We start from the raw sequence: 19,149 nt of genomic DNA, 5'->3' as shown, positions 1-19,149 counted from the left end.
CAATGGTAACATTGTCCCACTGTCATGGGAAAGGTTCAAGTTACTGATGGTAACATTGTCCCACTGACATGGGGAAGGTTCTACTTACCAATGGTAACATTGCCCCACTGACATGGGGAAGGTTCTAGTTACCAATGGTAACATTGTCCCACAGAGATGGGAAAGGTTCTTGTTATCGATGGTAACATTACCCTACTGTCATTGGGAAAGTTCTCGTTACTGATGGTAGCATTGCCCCACTGACATGGGGAAGGTTCTCGTTACTGATGGTAACATTGTCCCACTGACATGGGGAAGGTTCTAGTTACTGATGGTAAAACTGCCCCACTGACATGGGGAAGGTTCTTCTTACCAGTGGTAACATTGTCCTACTGACATGAGGACGGTCCTAGTTACTGATGGTAAAACTGTCCCACTGGCATGGGGAAGGTTCTAGTTACCAATGGTAACATTATCCCACTGACATGAGGAAGGTTCTAGTTACTGATGGTAACACTACCCCACTGACATGGGGAAGGTTCTAGTTACTGATGGTAACATTGTCCCACTGTCATGGGGAAGGTTCTTCTTACCAGTGGTAACATTGCCCCACTGTCATGGGGAAGATTCTCGTTACTGATGGTAACATTGTCCCACTGTCATGGGGCAGGTTCTTATTACTGATAGTAGCATTGTCCCACTGACATGGGAAAGGTTCTCGTTACTGATGGTAACATTGTCCCACTGACATGGGGAAGGTTCTAGTTACTGATGGTAAAACTGCCCCACTGACATGGGGAAGGTTCTTCTTACCAGTGGTAACATTGTCCTACTGACATGAGGACGGTCCTAGTTACTGATGGTAAAACTGTCCCACTGGCATGGGGAAGGTTCTAGTTACCAATGGTAACATTATCCCACTGACATGAAGGTTCTAGTTACTGATGGTAACACTACCCCACTGACATGGGGAAGGTTCTAGTTACTGATGGTAACATTGTCCCACTGTCATGGGGAAGGTTCTTCTTACCAGTGGTAACATTGCCCCACTGTCATGGGGAAGATTCTCGTTACTGATGGTAACATTGTCCCACTGTCATGGGGCAGGTTCTTATTACTGATAGTAGCACTGTCCCACTGACATGGGAAAGGTTCTCGTTACTGATGGTAACATTGTCTCACAGACATGGGGAAGATTCTAGTTACTGATGGTAGCATTGTCCCACTGACATGGGGGAAGGTTCTTGTTACCAATGGTAACATTGTCCCACTGACATGGGGAAGGTTCTAGTTACTGATGGTAACATTGTCCCACTGACAATGGGAAGGTTCTAGTTACTGATGGTAAAACTGCCCCACTGTCATTAGGAAGGTTCTCGTTACCAATGGTAATATTTTCCCACTGACATGGGGGAAGGTTCTTCTTACCATTGGTAACATTGTCCCACTGACATTGGGAAGGTACTTCTTACCAATGGTAACATTGTCCCACTGACATTGGGAAGGTTCTTGTTACCAATGGTAACATTGTCCCACTGACATGTGGAAGGTACTAGTTACTGAAGGTAACATTGCCCCACTGACATGGGGGAAGGTTCTCGTTACTGATGGTAACATTGTCCCACTGTCATGTGGAAGATTCTCGTTACTGATGGTAACATTGTCCCACTGTCATGGGGAAGGTTCTAGTTACTGATGGTAACATTGCCCCACTCATTTGGAGAAGGTTCTAGTTACTGATGGTAACACTGCCCCAGTGACATGGGGAAGGTTCTTGTTACCAATGGTAACATTGTCCCACAGTCATGTGGTAGATTCTCGTTACTGATGGTAACATTGTCCCACAGACATTGGGAAGGTTTTTGTTACCAATGGTAACATTGTCCCACTCACATGAGGAAGGTTCTAGTTACTTATGGTAAAACTGTCCCACTGACATGGGGACGGTTCTAGTTACCAATGGTAACATTGTCCCACTGTCATGGGGAAGGTTCTAGTCACTGATGGTATCCTCTCCAGTATGCCTACCAGCCACGGCGTGGAGTAGAGGACACCACACTGAGTCTCCTTCACAGAGTGTATGAACACCTTGAGAAACCACGCTCCTATGTTTGCATCTTGTTCGTTGATTTCTCCTCTGCATTCAATACCATACAGCAGAATATTCTCCATCAGAAACTTCTTGATCTCTCCGTGAACATTTCTATCATCAGGTGGATCTCCAGCTTCCTTTCCCATAGAACCCAACGTGTTAAAGTCAACAACGTGCTTTCCGACGTCACTCCTATCAACACTGGCGCCCCACAAGGTTGTGTGCTCTCCCCAGTATTGTTCATTCTGTACACCAACGACAGAAGGAGCGCTACAGATAACTGTTCAGCAGGCAAATTCGCTGATGATACTGCACTAGTTGCTCTCATAACAGACTCTGAAGAAGGCTATCGCTCCGAAGTCACGGCATTTACAACATGGTGTAGCAGAAACTTCCTTCAGCTCAACACTAGAAAAACCAAAGAGATGGTAATTGACTTTAGGCAAAATTCATACTGTGCCCCTTTGCTAATCCACGGTGAAACGATAGAGACTGTAACTGAATACAAGTATCTTGGAACTATCATAGACAGTAAACTCACCTTCTCCCACGATGCCGAGGCTACATACAAGAAATGTCAACAACGTATGTATTTTATGAGAAGGCTCAGATCTTTTAACATTGACAACACCATTTTGAATATCTTCCATAACTGCTGTATCCAATCTATCTTATTGTTCTCTATTCAGTGTTGGTTCGGTGCCCTCTCTCTTCAAAACAAAAACAAACTGCAAAAAGTTGTAACCACCTGTTCAAAAATTGTCGGCACGAATTTGCACCCCCTTTGTTTTATGTATGAGAAGCGTGTTTTAATGACTGCGAACAAAATCTTATCCGACTCGTCTCATGACCTACATTCTTGTTTTAAGCTTTTACCTTCTGGACGTAGATTCCTCGTCCCTAAACTGCGCACAAAGAGGTCCCAATCATCTTTTATACCCGCTAGCATTAAACTTTTAAATGAAGGTTAGACCTAGCCACAACGTTAAAGGCATCTGCCTACCAGTCTCTTACAATATACAATAGTTATCTTTCTCATGCCGTTTATCCATTTGTTTTTTCTGTATTTTTTAATATGATCGAGTCTCTTTGCTTGAATTGTTTTAACCATGCTGTATGCCTCACTGTTGTGAAAGGAATTCCCTTGTCGGGCAATAAAGTATTATTATAACATTGTCCCACTGACATGGGGAAGGTTCTCGTTACTGATGGTAACATTGTCCCACTGACATGGGGAAGGTTCTAGTTACTGATGGTAACATTGTCCCACTGTCATGGGAAAGGTTCTTGTTATCGATGGTAACATTACCCTACTGTTGGGGGGAAGATTCTCGTTACTGATGGTAACATTGTCTCACTGACATGGGGATGGTTCTAGTTACTGATGGTGATATTGTCCCAGTGATATGTGGAAGGTTCTAGTTATTGATGGTAGCATTGTCCCACTGACATGGGGGAAGGTTCTAGTTACCAGTGGTAACATTGTCCCACAGAGATGGGAAAGGTTCTTGTCATCGATGGTAACATTACCCTACTGTCATTCGGAATGTTCTCGTTACAGATGGTAACATTGTCCCACTGTCATGGGAAAGGTTCTTGATATCGATGGTAACATTACCCTACTGTCATTGGGAAAGTTGTCGTTACTGATGGTAACATTGTCCCACTGACATGGGGAAGGTTCTCGTTACTGATGGTAACATTGTCCCACAGAGATGGGAAAGGTTTGTTTTATCGTAGGTAACATTACCGTACTGTCATTGGGAAGGTTCTAGTTAGTGATGGTAACATTGTCCCATTGAGATGGGGAAGGCTCTTGTAACTTATGGTAAGATTGCTCCAGTGACATGTGAACGTTTGTCCTGCTGAGTATATACAAAGTGTTGACAGTGTCTCCCCAGGTTTAGATCCTGTGTTTAGACTAAGTGAGGCTGTGTATATGCTTGCATATTGAATTTAGATCAGGTGATTATATGTTTACATAAATTTAGATCCTTGGTTTATTCCATTTTGAGGTTGTGTTGACAGTGTCTCCCCATGTTTAGATACTGTGTTTAGACCAGATGTGACTGTGTTGACATGTTTAGATCCCGAGTATAAATCAAATGAGGCAGTGTCAACAGTGTCTCTCCATGTCTAGATCCTGAGTTTAGACCAGGTGAGACTGGTTTACATCCTGTCTTTAGATGAAGTGAGGTTGTGTCTTGACATGTTTAGATCCTGAGTTTAGACCAGGTGAGACTGGTTTACATCCTGTCTTTAGATGAAGTGAGGTTGTGTCTTGACATGTTTAGATCCTGAGTTTAGAAGTGTACCCCAGATATTTGTCCCTGAGAGGTGTCCCATAGTTGTGCCCCTGGCATTTGTCCCTGGCATTTGTCCCAGAGATATCACCCCAGAGATGCCCCAGAAATGTGCCCCTGAGATGTGTCAAAGAGATGTTGTCTCTGAGATGTGTCCCAGAAATCCATCCCTGAGATGTGTCCCATTGTTGTGCCCCTGACATTTGTCCCAGAGATTTGTTGCATACACGTGCCCCAGAAAGGCTGCCCCAAAAATGTGCCTGTGACATGTGTCAGTGAGATTATGTCCCTGAGATGTGTCCCGAGATGCTGTCCATGAGATGCTGTCCCTGATATGTATTCCAGAGATGTGTCCCAGAGATGTAACAGATATAACAGTGAGATGTGACCCAGATATTTGTCCCTGAGATTTGTTCCAGAGATGTATTCCTGAGATGTGTCCCTGAGATGTGTCAGTGAGATGTGCCAGTGATGTGTGTCCTGGAGATGTGTTATTGAGATGCACCAGTGAGGTGTGTCCCTGAGATGTGTCAGTGAGATGTGCCAGTGAGGTGTGTCCCGGAGATATATCGTGAGGTGTGTCCTGGTGATATGTCAGTGAGATGTGCCAGTGAGGTGTGTCCCGGAGATGTATCAGTGAGATGTACCAGTGAGGTGTGTCCCTGAGATGTGTCATTGAGATGTGACCCAGGTATTTGTCCCTGAGATTTGTTCCAGAGATGTATTCCTGGGATGTGTCAGTGAGATGTGCCAGTGAGGTGTGTCCCAGAGATGTATCAGTGAGATATGCCAGTGAGGTGTGTCAGTGAGATGTGTCATTGAGATGTGACCCAGGTATTTGTTCCTGAGATTTGTTCCAGAGATGTATTCCTGAGATGTGTCAATGAGATGTATCAGTGAGATGTGCCAGTGAGGTGTGTCCCGGAGATGTGTCGTTGAGATGTGCCAGTGAGGTGTGTCCCTGAGATGTGCCAGTGAGGTGTGTCCCTGAGGTGTGTCCCAGGGATGTGTCAGTGAGATGTGACCCAGGTATTTGTCCTGGAGATTTGTTCCAGAGATGTGTTCCTGGGATGTGTCCCAGGGATGTGTCAGTGAGATGTAACCCAGGTATTTGTCCCGGAGCCAGAGATGTATTCCTGGGATGTGTCCCTGAGATGTGTCAGTGAGATGTGCCAGTGAAGTGTGTCCCTGAAGTGCGTCAGTGAGGTGTGTCCCAGGTATTTGTCCCTGAGATATATTGCTGAGATCTGTCCCTGAGAAGTGTCAATGATATTTGTCAGTGAGATGTGTCCCTGAGATGTGCCACAAAGATACACCCTGAGTTGTGTCCCAGGGAGGTGATGTGCCGCTGAGATATTTGCCTGAGATCTGTGTCGCTGAGATTTATTTCTTAATTGTACCCCTGAGATGTGTCCTTGAGATGTGTCCCTGAGATGTGTCCTCCATAGATGTTGTCCCTGATATTGTCTTTGAGAAGTACTCCTGTGATGGGTTCAAGAGATTTGTCCCTGAGATGGGTCGCTGAAACGTGCCCCTGAGATGTGTCAATGAAATGTGTCCCAGAAATTCAGACTCTAGATGTGGACCTGAAATGCATCCCAGTGTTGCATGTCCCGAACTGATCCAACATTGATCAGTGTGCCCTGGTTGACTTGGACTGCCTCATAAACAATTTACAAGTCTGTAATTGCTAGTGTTCAGGCGCGGTAGTCCCTAGGGTTGGCACTTAAAACATCTGAGAGTCTGGCACATTGTATATATAGAACATATGCTAGAGAGTATAGTTCTGTATGCATGCTTCCACATACCAGGGTATAGTTCGGATTGTCCCACATACCAGGGTATAGTTCGCGTTGTCCCACATACCAGGGTATAGTTCGGGTTGTCCCACATACCAGGGTATAGTTCGCGTTGTCCCACATACCAGGGTATAGTTCGGATTGTCCCACATACCAGGGTATAGTTCGCGTTGTCCCACATACCAGGGTATAGTTCGGGTTGTCCCACATACCAGGGTATAGTTCGCGTTGTCCCACATACCAGGGTATAGTTCGGGTTGTCCCACATACCAGAGTATAGTTCGCGTTGTCCCACATACCAGGGTATAGTTCGGGTTGTCCCACATACCAGGGTATAGTTCGGGTTGTCCCACATACCAGGGTATAGTGAGGGATGTCAGACATACCAGGGTATAGAGAGGGATGTCAGGCATACCAGGGTATAGTGAGGGTTGTCAGACATACCAGGGTAGATTGAGGGCTGTCACACATACAAGGGTAGATTGAGGGATGTCACACATACAAGGGTAGAGTGAGGGTTGTCACACATACCAGGGTAGATTGAGGGTTGTCACAATACCTGGGTAGAGTGAGGGTTGTCAGACATACCAGGTTATAGTGAGGGTTGTCACACATACCAGGGTAGATTGAGTGCTGTCACACATACCAGGGTAGATTGAGGGTTGTCACACATACCAGGGTATAGAGAGGTTGTCAGACATACCAGGGTAAAGTGAGGGTGGTCACACATAACAGGGTAGATTGAGGGATGTCACACATACAAGGTTGTAGAGAGGGTTGTCCCACATAGCAGGGTAGAGTGAGGGTTGTCACACATACTAGGGTAGATTGAGGGTTGTCACACATACCAGGGTATAAGGAGGGGTGTCCCACATAACCGGGTATAGTGAGGGTTGTCCCACACACCAGAGTATAAAGAGGGTTCTCACTCATAGCAGGGTACAGTGAGGGTTGCCACACATACCAGGGTATAGTGAGTACCAGGGAATAGTGAGGATTGTCCCATATACCAGCGTATAGAGAGTGTTATCACACATACCATGATATAAGGAGGAGCGTCCCACATACCAGGGTATAGTGAGGGTTGTAACACATACCAGGGTATAGCGAGTCTCAGGGTATAGTGAGGGTTGTCGCACATACCAGAGTATAAAGAGGGTTCTCACTCATAGCAGGGTACAGTGAGGGTTGTCACACGTACCAGGGTGTAGTGAAAAGTGACTCAGTGGGAGACTCTCGCAGGTGGGAGGCCAGTTCATAGCTTATTCAATCCCATTCATGAACAGGCTCACAAACATTGTGCTTTAGTGAGTGCTGCATGTGTTCTGTCTGAGACTGAGCTGTGATTGGCTGTGTACCTGGGTTCGTGGATAACTGGGTCATGGCTTATATACATGAAACTGTTGACATGGAGGGCCAGTCTGCCTGCAGAAACCTTGAGGTAAGGGGATCTCCTTTCAGATACCCAGACAGCTGCTTGACCTGTTGACATGCTGAGCCCTTCACCCTGGGGCTGGGGCAGCAGAGGGGTAGAGGATCTGGGTTGGAAGTGGCAGGGGAAGCCATGTTTTCCATCCCGTTGATCTGATGTGTGTTGCTGTGTGTACCGGGAGATACAGTGGTGCTGTGATGTTGACTGCAGCAGTATTGATTTCAGATGTAATAGGTCAAGCATGTGAGCTCGTAGACATCACAAGCTCTTCATGTAATTACCTCTCTATCATTAGAAATATGTCATCTGGAGTAGAAACAGATAAACCTGTCTACGCAACTGTTTAATAGGGAATTTGTGACATATCTAGTACCTGTTGTGGGATATACATATATATCTGGCACTTACTGTGTGATGTACTTATATATTTAGTACTTACAGTGTAATATACGTATATACGTATATATGTGATATACATGTATGTCCAGTACCTGCAGTTAATACATACATGTCCAGTAGCTGCTGTATGATATACAAACATGTCCAGTACCTGCTGTGTGATATACATATGTGTCCAGTACCTGTTGTGTGATATACAAATATGTCCAGTAGCTGCTGTATGATATACAAACATGTCCAGTACCTGCTGTGTGATATACAAACATGTCCACTACCTGCTGTGTGATATACATATGTGTCCAGTACCTGCTGTGTGATATACAAATATGTCCAGTACCTGCTGTGTGATATACAAATATGTCCAGTACCTGCTGTGTGATATACAAATATGTCCACTACCTGCTGTGTGATATACATATGTGTCCAGTACCTGCTGTGTGATATACAAATATGTCCACTACCTGCTGTGTGATATACATATGTGTCCAGTACCTGCTGTGTGATATACAAATATGTCCAGTAGCTGCTGTGTGATATACAAATATGTCCACTACCTGCTGTGTGATATACATATGTGTCCAGTACCTGCTGTGTGATATACAAATATGTCCAGTACCTGCTGTGTGATATACAAATATGTCCACTACCTGCTGTGTGATATACATATGTGTCCAGTACCTGCTGTGTGATATACAAATATGTCCAGTACCTGCTGTGTGATATACATATGTGTCCAGTACCTGCTGTGTGATATACAAATATGTCCAGTAGCTGCTGTGTGATATACATATGTGTCCAGTACCTGCTGTGTGATATACATATGTGTCCAGTAGCTGCTGTGTGATATACATATGTGTCCAGTACCTGCTGTGTGATATACAAATATGTCCAGTACCTGCTGTGTGATATACATATGTGTCCAGTACCTGCTGTGTGATATACAAATATGTCCAGTAGCTGCTGTGTGATATACAAATATGTCCACTACCTGCTGTGTGATATACATATGTGTCCAGTACCTGCTGTGTGATATACAAATATGTCCAGTACCTGCTGTGTGATATACAAATATGTCCAGTACCTAGTGTGTGACATACATGTGTCCAGTACCTACTGTGTGATATACATATGTGTCCAGTACCTGCTGTGTGATATGCATGTCCAGTAGCAGCTGTGTGATATACATATATATCCAGTACTTGCTGTGTGATGTACATATATATCCGGTACCTGGTGTGTGATATACATATATATCTAGTACCTGCTGTGATATTCATGAATATATCCAGTACCTGCTGTGTGATATACATATACATCCAATGCCTGCTCAGTGATATACATCTATGCTTGGTATCTGCTCTGCTGTGTAGATATATATACAGTCAGGCCGCGTTAGTCCGGACCCCTACAATCCGATTCCCGCGATATCCGAACAGTAGCTGGCTGTAACCAATCTTGTTTACTATATAAACTCATTACCTGTTGATTCATTAATCCGATGCTTCAGTCTCCGTATCCGAACGTTAATTAGCGGTGACAGATTGGCTAATTACACATGGTTTTGCTTCATTAATGCGGCGGTACATCAAAAAGGTTAGGATAATAGTCTTACCTCGTGCGCGTCTGTGATTAGCGCTGGTCTACATTGGTCGACTTCAATTGTATTTGTTAACTGAGGTGACACCTCTGAGTTGAGCATGTCATTAGTTTGTGATTTTAATCAGTTAATAGGTTTCACTTTTGTTTAGTTTGAGTAATACCTGTCATGTTTCCTTGCTGTATAAAATCCCGATCGAGTCAAAATGAGATCAGCTGCACTTGACACCTGTCAGTCACAATGGCAAGTCCCGCCCCTAAGCGTAAACGATGTGAAATTACTGCCGCACAAAAAAAAAAGAAATTTGTAGATACAAAGAGAAAATCCCAAAGCCAGTTTTGATCTGATTAGTAAGCATTTTGGTCAAGAATTCGGACATTTAATCTGCAAGAGCACAATTTCGGACATTTGGCTCAACATGCGTGATTCTTTCAAGCCACTCTCCAAACAGACTGTTATTGGAGATTTCTTTCAACACAAGTGAGTAATTGGTATGTGTAATACTATAAATAATCTATTCAGACATTGCATTGATTGATTGTTATTTTTAATATTCAAGTTGTTATGTCTACAAACTGTAATAAAGTCATTTGATACATGTATACGTTCGTGTGTTCTTGTCTCAGTATGTCAAAGGGAAGTAACTCTCCTGAAGTGGTGTTTGCTTCAGTAGTCCGTATGTTTCACTATCCGAACGTTTTTGATGAAAAACAGAAGTGTTCGGATTAACACGGTTTGACTGTATACCTGATGTTGATTTTTGTCTACAGTGTTGTTATCAAGGTTGGATCTGTCTGCAGTGTTGTTATCAAGGTTGATTCTGTCTACAGTGTTGTTATCAGAAGAGTGATCACTCAGTAGGAGGTGAGATGTGTCTTTGATGTGAGTCAGAGACTATACTAGAAGAGTGATCACTCATTAGGAGGTGAGAGGTGGTGGGGATGTGAGTCAGAGACTGTGCTAGAAGAGTGATCACTCATTAGGAGGTGAGAGGTGGTTTTGATGTGCGTCAGAGACTGTGCTGGAAGAGTGATCACTCATTAGGAGGTGAGAGGTGGTGGGGATGTGAGTCAGAGACTGTGCTAGAAGAGTGATCACTCATTAGGAGGTGAGAGGTGGTGGGGATGTGAGTCGGAGACTGTACTAGAAGAGTGATCGCTCATTAGGAAGTGAGAGGTGGTTTTGATGTGCGTCAGAGACTGTGCTAGAAGAGTGATCACTCACCTCCTAATGAGTGATCACTATTCTGCTCAGTCTCTGACTCACATCCCCATCATCCACCTCCTGAGTGATCACTCTTCTAGTACAGACTCACATCGCTTCTCACCTCCTAATGAGTGATCACTATTCTACTCAGTCTCTGACTCACATCCCCATCGTCCACCTCCTGAGTGATCACTATTCTGCTCAGTCTCTGACTCGCGTCCCCATCATCCACCTCCTGAGTGATCACTATTCTGCTCAGTCTCTGACTCACATCCCCATCATCCACCTCCTGAGTGATCACTATTCTGCTCAGTCTCTGACTCACATCCCCATCATCCACCTCCTGAGTGATCACTATTCTGCTCAGTCTCTGACTCACATCCCCATCATCCACCTCCTGAGTGATCACTCTTCTAGTACAGACTCACATCGCTTCTCACCTCCTAATGAGTGATCACACTCATTAATGAGTGGTCACACTCTGGCATAGTCATTAAATTGATTTTACTTATGCTTCAGTTATTGTTATGTAGTTCCATTAAATGAGACCCATGAAAGTCCTGGGGTAGAATAGGCCTTCAGCAACCCATGCTTGTCATAACAGTTGACTGTACTTGTCGTAAGATGGGGTGGTCAGGCTTGCTGACTTAGTTGACACATGTCATCGGTTCCCAATTGCGCAGATTGATGCTCATGTTGTTGATGACTGGATTGTCTGGTCCAGACTCGATTATTTACAGACCGCCGCCATATAGCTGGAATATTGCTGAGTGCGGCGTAAAACTAAACTTACTCATTTCATTAAATGATCATCTACATCGTAATTATCCATCATCATCGGCATATGTGTTGGAGAAAACACTTCTTCTTGGTTTTGCTAGACAGTTTAAAACCATCGTTGTCGGGAAATTCGTCAGGGTGGGCAAATGCCTCCCCCTCCAGTTTGACATTGTCTACCAAAACCTCGCAGGCATGTTCTCTCTTATGCATCTCAACCTGTCATCAGATGTCTCGCCCACTCTGTCATCAGATGTACAGCTATACAACACTATAACCATATTGTATAGCTACACTATTAGTTATACAATGTTTTGAAAGGGACTGTAACACAACTATTCCATACTGTAACACAGTATAGAACAGTGTAACACAGCTATATCACACTGTAATGCAGGTATATCATTCTATAACACAACTACATCCCACCAACAACTATATCACACTTTTATGCAGGTATGACAGACTGAAACACTGCTATACCATACTGTTACACAAATATACCACTATGTAACAGCTATACCATGCAGTAACAGCTATACCACTCTGACAGCTATATACCACACTGTAACATAGCTATACCACACTAACAACCATACCAACATGCAACACGATTATAACACTATGTTACACAAATATACCACTATGTTACACAGTTGTACCACACTGTAACACAGCTTTGCCACTATGTTACACAGTTATACCAAACTGTAACATAGCTATATCACTATGTTACACAGTTATGCCACACTGTAACACAGCTTTACCACTATGCTACACAGTTATACCACACTGTAACACAGCTATACCACTATACTACACAGTTATACCAAACTGTAAAACAGCTATTCCGCTATGCTACACAGTTATACCACACTGTAACACTGCTATACCACTATGCTACACAGTTATACCACACTGTAACACAGCTATACCACTATGCTACACAGTTATACCACACTGTAACACAGCTTTACCACTATGCTACACAGTTATACCACACTGTAACACAGCTATACCACTATGCTACACAGTTATACCACACTGTAACACAGCTATTCCCAGGGTTCTCCCTAGACATTTATGCTTGGGGGTCGGGTTGTTGCTTCCAATATTTTTGTGGAGTTAAAATAAATATTTATGGGTCAAATGATGTACAAAGATTTTCAACTAATAATGTCTTTTTTAAAGTGTATGCCTCTAAGTCTGTGAATTTTAAAGAATTATCTCCCTTCAACAGTTTGTTAAATGATAATGGTCAGTCAAGCAATGCAAACAAGTTAACTGCTTTTTAAATAAAGGTGATACAAAAGCTAAAAGTCCACTTACTCATTTATTCAACTAACAATCCAGTGAAAGTGGTCACTTATCAAGGAAACAGTCAACAATGTAAGTGATACAGAAGAACTTGGTTTGTTGAACAGATAAGCGTGGAGCCAACATAGCAGTACCTATCTGTCTGTCTGTCTGTCTGTCTATCTATCTATAAGCAGTTATTTACATGTTATTTTCGTCTTAGCTTTATTTGAAAATGCTTTGCTGAATCCTGGAATCTGGTATTAAGGGGGACATATCACCTTTAACTGTTTCAAAAGATGGGGATCTCACACTATGCGGGGAAAGTGGGTCACATATTGACTAAAGATATATATTTACTATACCTCTGATGCTGTCACTAGTAAATTTGCAATGGAACATCACTAGTTGTTTTTGCATTGTATTATATGCAGGGATTGAGATTACCGTGTTATTTAACTCAGAATCGGAAATAAGTATCAGCTGTGTACACGTCCCCGCGATTTGCCGGTGATTTTTGAGATGAATTCTGATGCAGTGGTCAGAAAAAATATTTAATCTAGTTACATTCATTACTTACTATAACACTGCATCGTGTGCTTTGGATTAGTGATTCTATTGTGTTTTAAGCAATGCAGTTTTTGTTTTTTATGCGTATTTTCACTTTACACTATGTCATATACAAACGTTTTCCACCTCAAGGGGAACTCTGTATTCCTCACACAACTATATCACACTAACAAATATACCAACATGTAAAACAATTATACCACTATGTTACACAGCTATACCTCACTGTAACACAGCTATGCCCCATTGTAACACAGGTATACCATTCGCCAGGAGACCAAGGGCAGCAGGTGCTCTCTGACACACATTCTCTTGACTAGATGTGCTTCTGTGTGTGAGGTGTATTGACTGCAAGACCTGTCATTACCTTAGCAGAACTGAGTACTTTTTGTATGAACCCAACCAGGCCTTAATACTCAATGTGGCGATCAGTCAATACTTGAAATGCACAGGCTGGCTTTACAGTGTTGGCACTCAGTGCATATAGGTTATACAATAGATGGGTGCCATTTCAAGATGTGTGTCTGACACTGAGATGTGTGTCCATTACACAGAAGTATAGCCTCTATCTAGGTGTGACCGAGGTTTGTGTGGAATGAAGCAGAACACTGCGTTATTGTGAGTGTCGTCACAGTTTGTCAACTTGACTGACTACCTGCACAACCCACACATCAGATGGAATATACTGACATCATGCTGTTTGAAACCAGCAACTTCCAGATATCTCTGGCAAGTATATGTGGTCTCTGTCCTTGAGCTGACAATCGGCCTGTTGATTCATTTGTCTGATAACAAGAACGATGTAATTTGATCACAATAGCCCTTCAAAGCTGTCAGTCATGTTTAAGTGAGTTTGATATATACCGTAGTTGAATGTATTGTGTATGTTATACCATAGTGGAATGTGTAGTGTATGTCATAACATAGTCAAATGTATAGTGTATGTCATACCACTGGCATAGTCAAATGTATAGTGTATGTCATACCACTGGCATAGTCAAATGTATAGTGTATGTCATACCACTGGCATAGTCAAATGTATAGTGTATGTCATACCACTGGCATAGTCAAATGTGTTATATATGTTATATCATAGTATTATGTATATTGTATGTTATAACATTGTCAAATGTATAGTGTATGTTATAACATGGTCAAATGTATAGTGTATACAGTGTTTCCGGTTGATGGTGGCTTATGCCAACAGGGTCGGAAAGTTCTGGCTGAACCAGTTTTTATCCATAGTAATCAGTATTTATAACAAAATACTCTCAATAAATGTGTTGCAGGGTGTGCTGTTCATTAGACCTACAATAAATACAATTATCGATTCGATGCCATGCTGTGGCAATCAGAAAATGATTTCAAGCGGTCCAACTACATTCAATAAATATGTTCAGAATGTCGTTAAATAAATTGAATAAACTAATGAAAAAAATCAGCAACAGCATTCATAAGAGTTGTCAAACGTACCTATAAATTACTCTGTCCATCCTTTTGTGCAATTGTCTAGTCATGGACAAGTGACATCTCGGCTTTCACTGCCTAAGTCTTTACACTCAAACACGATGTTTAATGGAGAAAACGCGAATGAAATGTATTTGTCACAGGTCATAATGCAGCACGATACGTCCAGTAGGTTCCATAATTTACACATTGATAGCGATTTCGTGCTTGATGCATTCAAAATACCATTATTTTACACAACGCGTTCGTCTAAATCTAAATGTTTTTGTTTGTGAGGACAACATTACTGTAATATGATTGGCTGCCATGGGTCACGTAACTGATTTTGACCAATCACAATCCCTATAGCAGACTGTGTTGAAAATGCGTCATTAGAAACCAGTTTTTGTCCAATAAAATCGCTTTTTTTTAACAACTGTGAAAATACTCTCAGCAAGGGTGCAGTCATATAGTTGACAATAACATACCTGCCATCAAGCGAATCACCGCATGTAATTCATACGAAGCTTAAAAAACGGAGGTATTTCCACTATAGTGTCATGTTAGCGAGGGGAAAGCTAATGATAACGGAAAGTGGGTGACTATATATAGTATTTACGATATGTTTTTGTGATAATTTTCTGATTATGTAAATATGACAAAATAAAAGAAAAGGCACAGGTCTGTTGTGACATGTCACAGTTTGAAAAAACATTGCCATATTTTTCCATACCCTTAGCCACTGGATTAGATGTTTGACTTTTATTTTGCATCTTATCTGTTCCTGAAAAGAACCCTGTCAGTGTACACTGTTCTTCTTTACTACTGGAAGCCACTTTTTTCACTATGCAGGCTTATTGCATGCAATGATTACCACGTGCTACAGCTATAAATAGATAACGGGGCGTGACAGTGTGCAACTGTCTGTATAAGCCAATCATATGGCATGGCTTGATCTGCATATGCGCAATGTGCTAAAGTCTGTATCTAGATGTGCTAGGACATTGTTCTTAACTGCAGTGATAAGAATTTACCAATTAAAGGCAGCTCAATGCAATGAAAAACTTACTGGCAGCAGCTACCGACAGCAGTTGAAAATACTGGATCATCCCACTTTTTGTTGGTAAAAAACGGCAATTTCCAGAGAACGGGAACACTTGTGTAAAACAGAGAATTGTATAGTGTATGTGAGTAGTATAGGGAATGATAGTTCTGGCTCACTTTCAAGAAATGTCTCTACAACGCCTTATTTACTAAATAAGACGTTGGTGGGGCCCTTAGCTCTTGCTACTATTACCCCTACTACAAAAAAGTTGGCGGTAATTACTGTGCCTTGGTAGGAGGTAATACTGTGCCGTACGGTACGATCAATAATTCTTCTCTTACAAAACCCCTACCCGGCCCATCCCTCAAGTAGTACAAGTTAGGTTCGTCGGCTTTTATATCCACTTTATCTATGTTGTAAGTTTTGACTGACCATATAGGATCGGTGGCCCGCTTACGGCTATCGCCCTCGTGTTCCCCCGGCTGGTATAGATACCTCACTAGGGCCCTATCTGGTATCTGTTTCTCCTTCCCACGCAATGGAGCGGCCGACTCTGCAACTATTGATTTTAGTTTGATAGCGTCTGCCGGTTTCTTACCGGTGAGACGGGTGACTTCATGGTTGATTGCCGACACCACCTTGGGTAACCTCGTGACCCATTCAGTCGATCGTTTTCCAGGGGTGGTCATCTCCCTAGCATATTGATAGCCGAACAAGCGCTCAGCCAAAGTCCTATTAAATCTCTCAACTATGGCTTGGCTGCGATGGGCTCCGGCCGTGCCACGCCTGACCTTTGTATCGTGTTTGGCTAGCAGTTGTGACACGGCACCCATGAACTCCCGTCCGGGGTCAACTTGCAGCTCTGTTGGCCACGTCAGTGGGCTGCGTTTGTATATGCGTTCAAATCCTCTGGCTACCTGGGTCGAATCTTTCGTGGTCAAGGGTTCGGCTTCCTTGTAACGACTGGCTACGTCCACTACGGTTAAGGCATACTTGTACCTCTTATCGTGGGGTAGGAACAGTAGGTCTGCCTGGTGAATGCTATTAGGTATGTTAATACCGAACCTCCTTCTAGGCACGTAGCGTGGTGCCGGCAAATAGATCTGCCACAGGGCTTGTTTTTCAAGCCACGCTTTGGCTTCCTCCGGGGGTACTCGCGCTATTTTAGCTAGCTTATCTACTGCGTTAGCTCCTTTCCAGTACCCACGCGGGCTGTAGTAAATAGCCTCAAATTTTTTCATGTCCATACGCGTATGTGTTTATTCCATCAATAGCTATCCAACGTTTCGTGTCCATAGGCGACAGGGACGTCTTGTTTATAGTCAGTCCGTATATCTTATGTCCATCACTTCTAAGTGTGTTCATTTTATGCCTAAAGGTACGGGTCTTGAACAGGGCTTCCTTGAATCTGGCGTGTTTGATGTGTTGTTTCACCACATACTTCTTAACCCCCTTAGCCTTCCGGATCTCACTATTGTCGGCTTTCAGTATGGAGTACATCTTAGGTCTCAAACCTATGTACTCGGCTATGGGCGTGCCAGCACACTCGTCCTTCATCTTACCTAGGACCTTTTTATTTACCGTACTGTGTAGGGTATGGGTCTTAGGGTAGTCGCTGGTGTCGTATAAATCGAGGTGTTTTTTCATGTCCTCGTACACGTCCTCGGTTTGAATCTCCATCAGCAGGGAATCCGTGTCAGTGTACAGTACTTCACACCTGTCGCCGTACTGTTTCTTGAGCTCGTTGTAGTAAAAGTCGTACATCAGGTGTTTGGATAAATCGAGGATGCTCATCCCCACGTAAACAGGCCGGTTGAATTTTATGTGGCTTTTCTTCATGTGTATGGCAACCAGGTTGTCTGTAAATATTTTATTACGGTTGAATGCCGGACTGGCTATCAATTTCCTGAGCTTGTCTTCCTCACTAGATCTAACCAGCTTCACGGTCACGCGTTTCCTCAGGTTCTCCATAGTCTTACCAAACACCGAGTTGTTCATGAGCTTGTAGAGATTTTTCTCAAAATCACTGGTGGCTTTTTTTCGTAGGTCTGTGTTCATTCTGATGTAGGGCTCCATCCATGGGCTCTGGTCGAACATGAGCACCCTGTGTATTTTGGTCAGCCTCATACCCAACGACAGGTACAGCTGTAGGTTGCGATAGTGAACGATGTACTTGGTCTTATTCATTAAGTTAGGCACGAGTTTTTCAACGTCTGTCATACGACCACCTGACAAGTTATGTTGGTACTCAGACATCCAGTCTGTGTTAACCCTCATACGTTCGGGTGCAAGGGGATAGCTGTTGTGTGATGTGTGTAATTCCTTGGGATACTCTAAGTCAACTTCGAGGATATACCCTTTGTTCGAATCTGGTGCAACCTCCATAACATCAACGTGGGGTACCCATTCGAATCCCCCTGTAGGTAGATACTGACTCATGGCCCAGCCGTACAGGTTGTTTGCGTCGAGGTATAGAATGTGATTGGTTGGTTTGTTAGGATCGTAACCTTTCACGTATTGATTATTTGCTTTCGCGTATCGTTTGGATGCCATGGAAATCCCACCTCGCAAGCCTTTCTCAATGAATAGGTGCATGTCGTAATCTGTGAGCAATTCCAAATTAACTCCGGTCTTTTTAAGCAAGGCGTCCCACGACAGACCTGGGCTGGTGTAATACCATGCGGGATTGAGTTTATACTGCTTTAAACATGTCTGCCTAAACGTCTCAAACACGTCGGCTAACAGCAGTACATCTGTCCTCAAGTACAGGTCGTGATAATCACCCAGGTTCTTACAACCCAGTTTATTCCATATGTTAGTCGCGTGCGAGTAATCATCTCGTGAGACGGACGCCTCATTCAGCTTGCTATAAAAGCAGTCAATAGGGGGTAGTCTGGTCTCGGTGAACTTGGCCCAACTATCCATGTACTCATAGGGGTACACACCCTTCCTCATAAGCAGGGGTCTAGTCTCGGCGTCTGTGTATCGATTGGTGATAGGGAAGGTATTGTTGGCCTTGACCAGACTGTCGAGTGACGACAGGAGGAACTGAAACGAGTCAATGAACCTAAGTCCGTTTAAGCTGAAGGAGATGTATCTCTCCATGTTGTTGGGGATGCACGTTATATTACCATCGATTTTCGCGATGGCCTGCATGATCAAGTGTGAGTCGTACCCTCTCAAGTTGTGAAAGACAACGGGGATGTTT

At 43.2% G+C, this 19,149-nt stretch overlaps 1 protein-coding gene across 2 annotated transcripts in view; it reads left to right on the top strand.

The window, feature by feature from the left end:
• LOC137286186 (thyroid hormone receptor beta-like) overlaps positions 1–19,149 on the top strand; it is a 59,872-nt gene that overhangs the window by 20,226 nt on the left and 20,497 nt on the right. The window contains exon 1 of one of the 2 annotated variants that reach the window (XM_067817892.1): positions 7,534–7,614. The exons of the other annotated variant lie outside the window; for it this stretch is intronic. Within the exon in view, the coding sequence (XP_067673993.1) occupies positions 7,555–7,614 (60 nt within the window). The 5' untranslated portion in view covers positions 7,534–7,554. Of the gene's footprint in view, positions 1–7,533; positions 7,615–19,149 lie in introns of those variants that run through there. 2 annotated transcript variants of the gene reach the window in all.

Source organism: Haliotis asinina, chromosome 1 (assembly GCF_037392515.1).
Source record: "Haliotis asinina isolate JCU_RB_2024 chromosome 1, JCU_Hal_asi_v2, whole genome shotgun sequence".
NCBI lineage: Eukaryota > Metazoa > Mollusca > Gastropoda > Lepetellida > Haliotidae > Haliotis > Haliotis asinina.
Note: the sequence above shows the minus strand (reverse complement) of the source record. Positions and strands in the feature narration are given on the sequence as shown.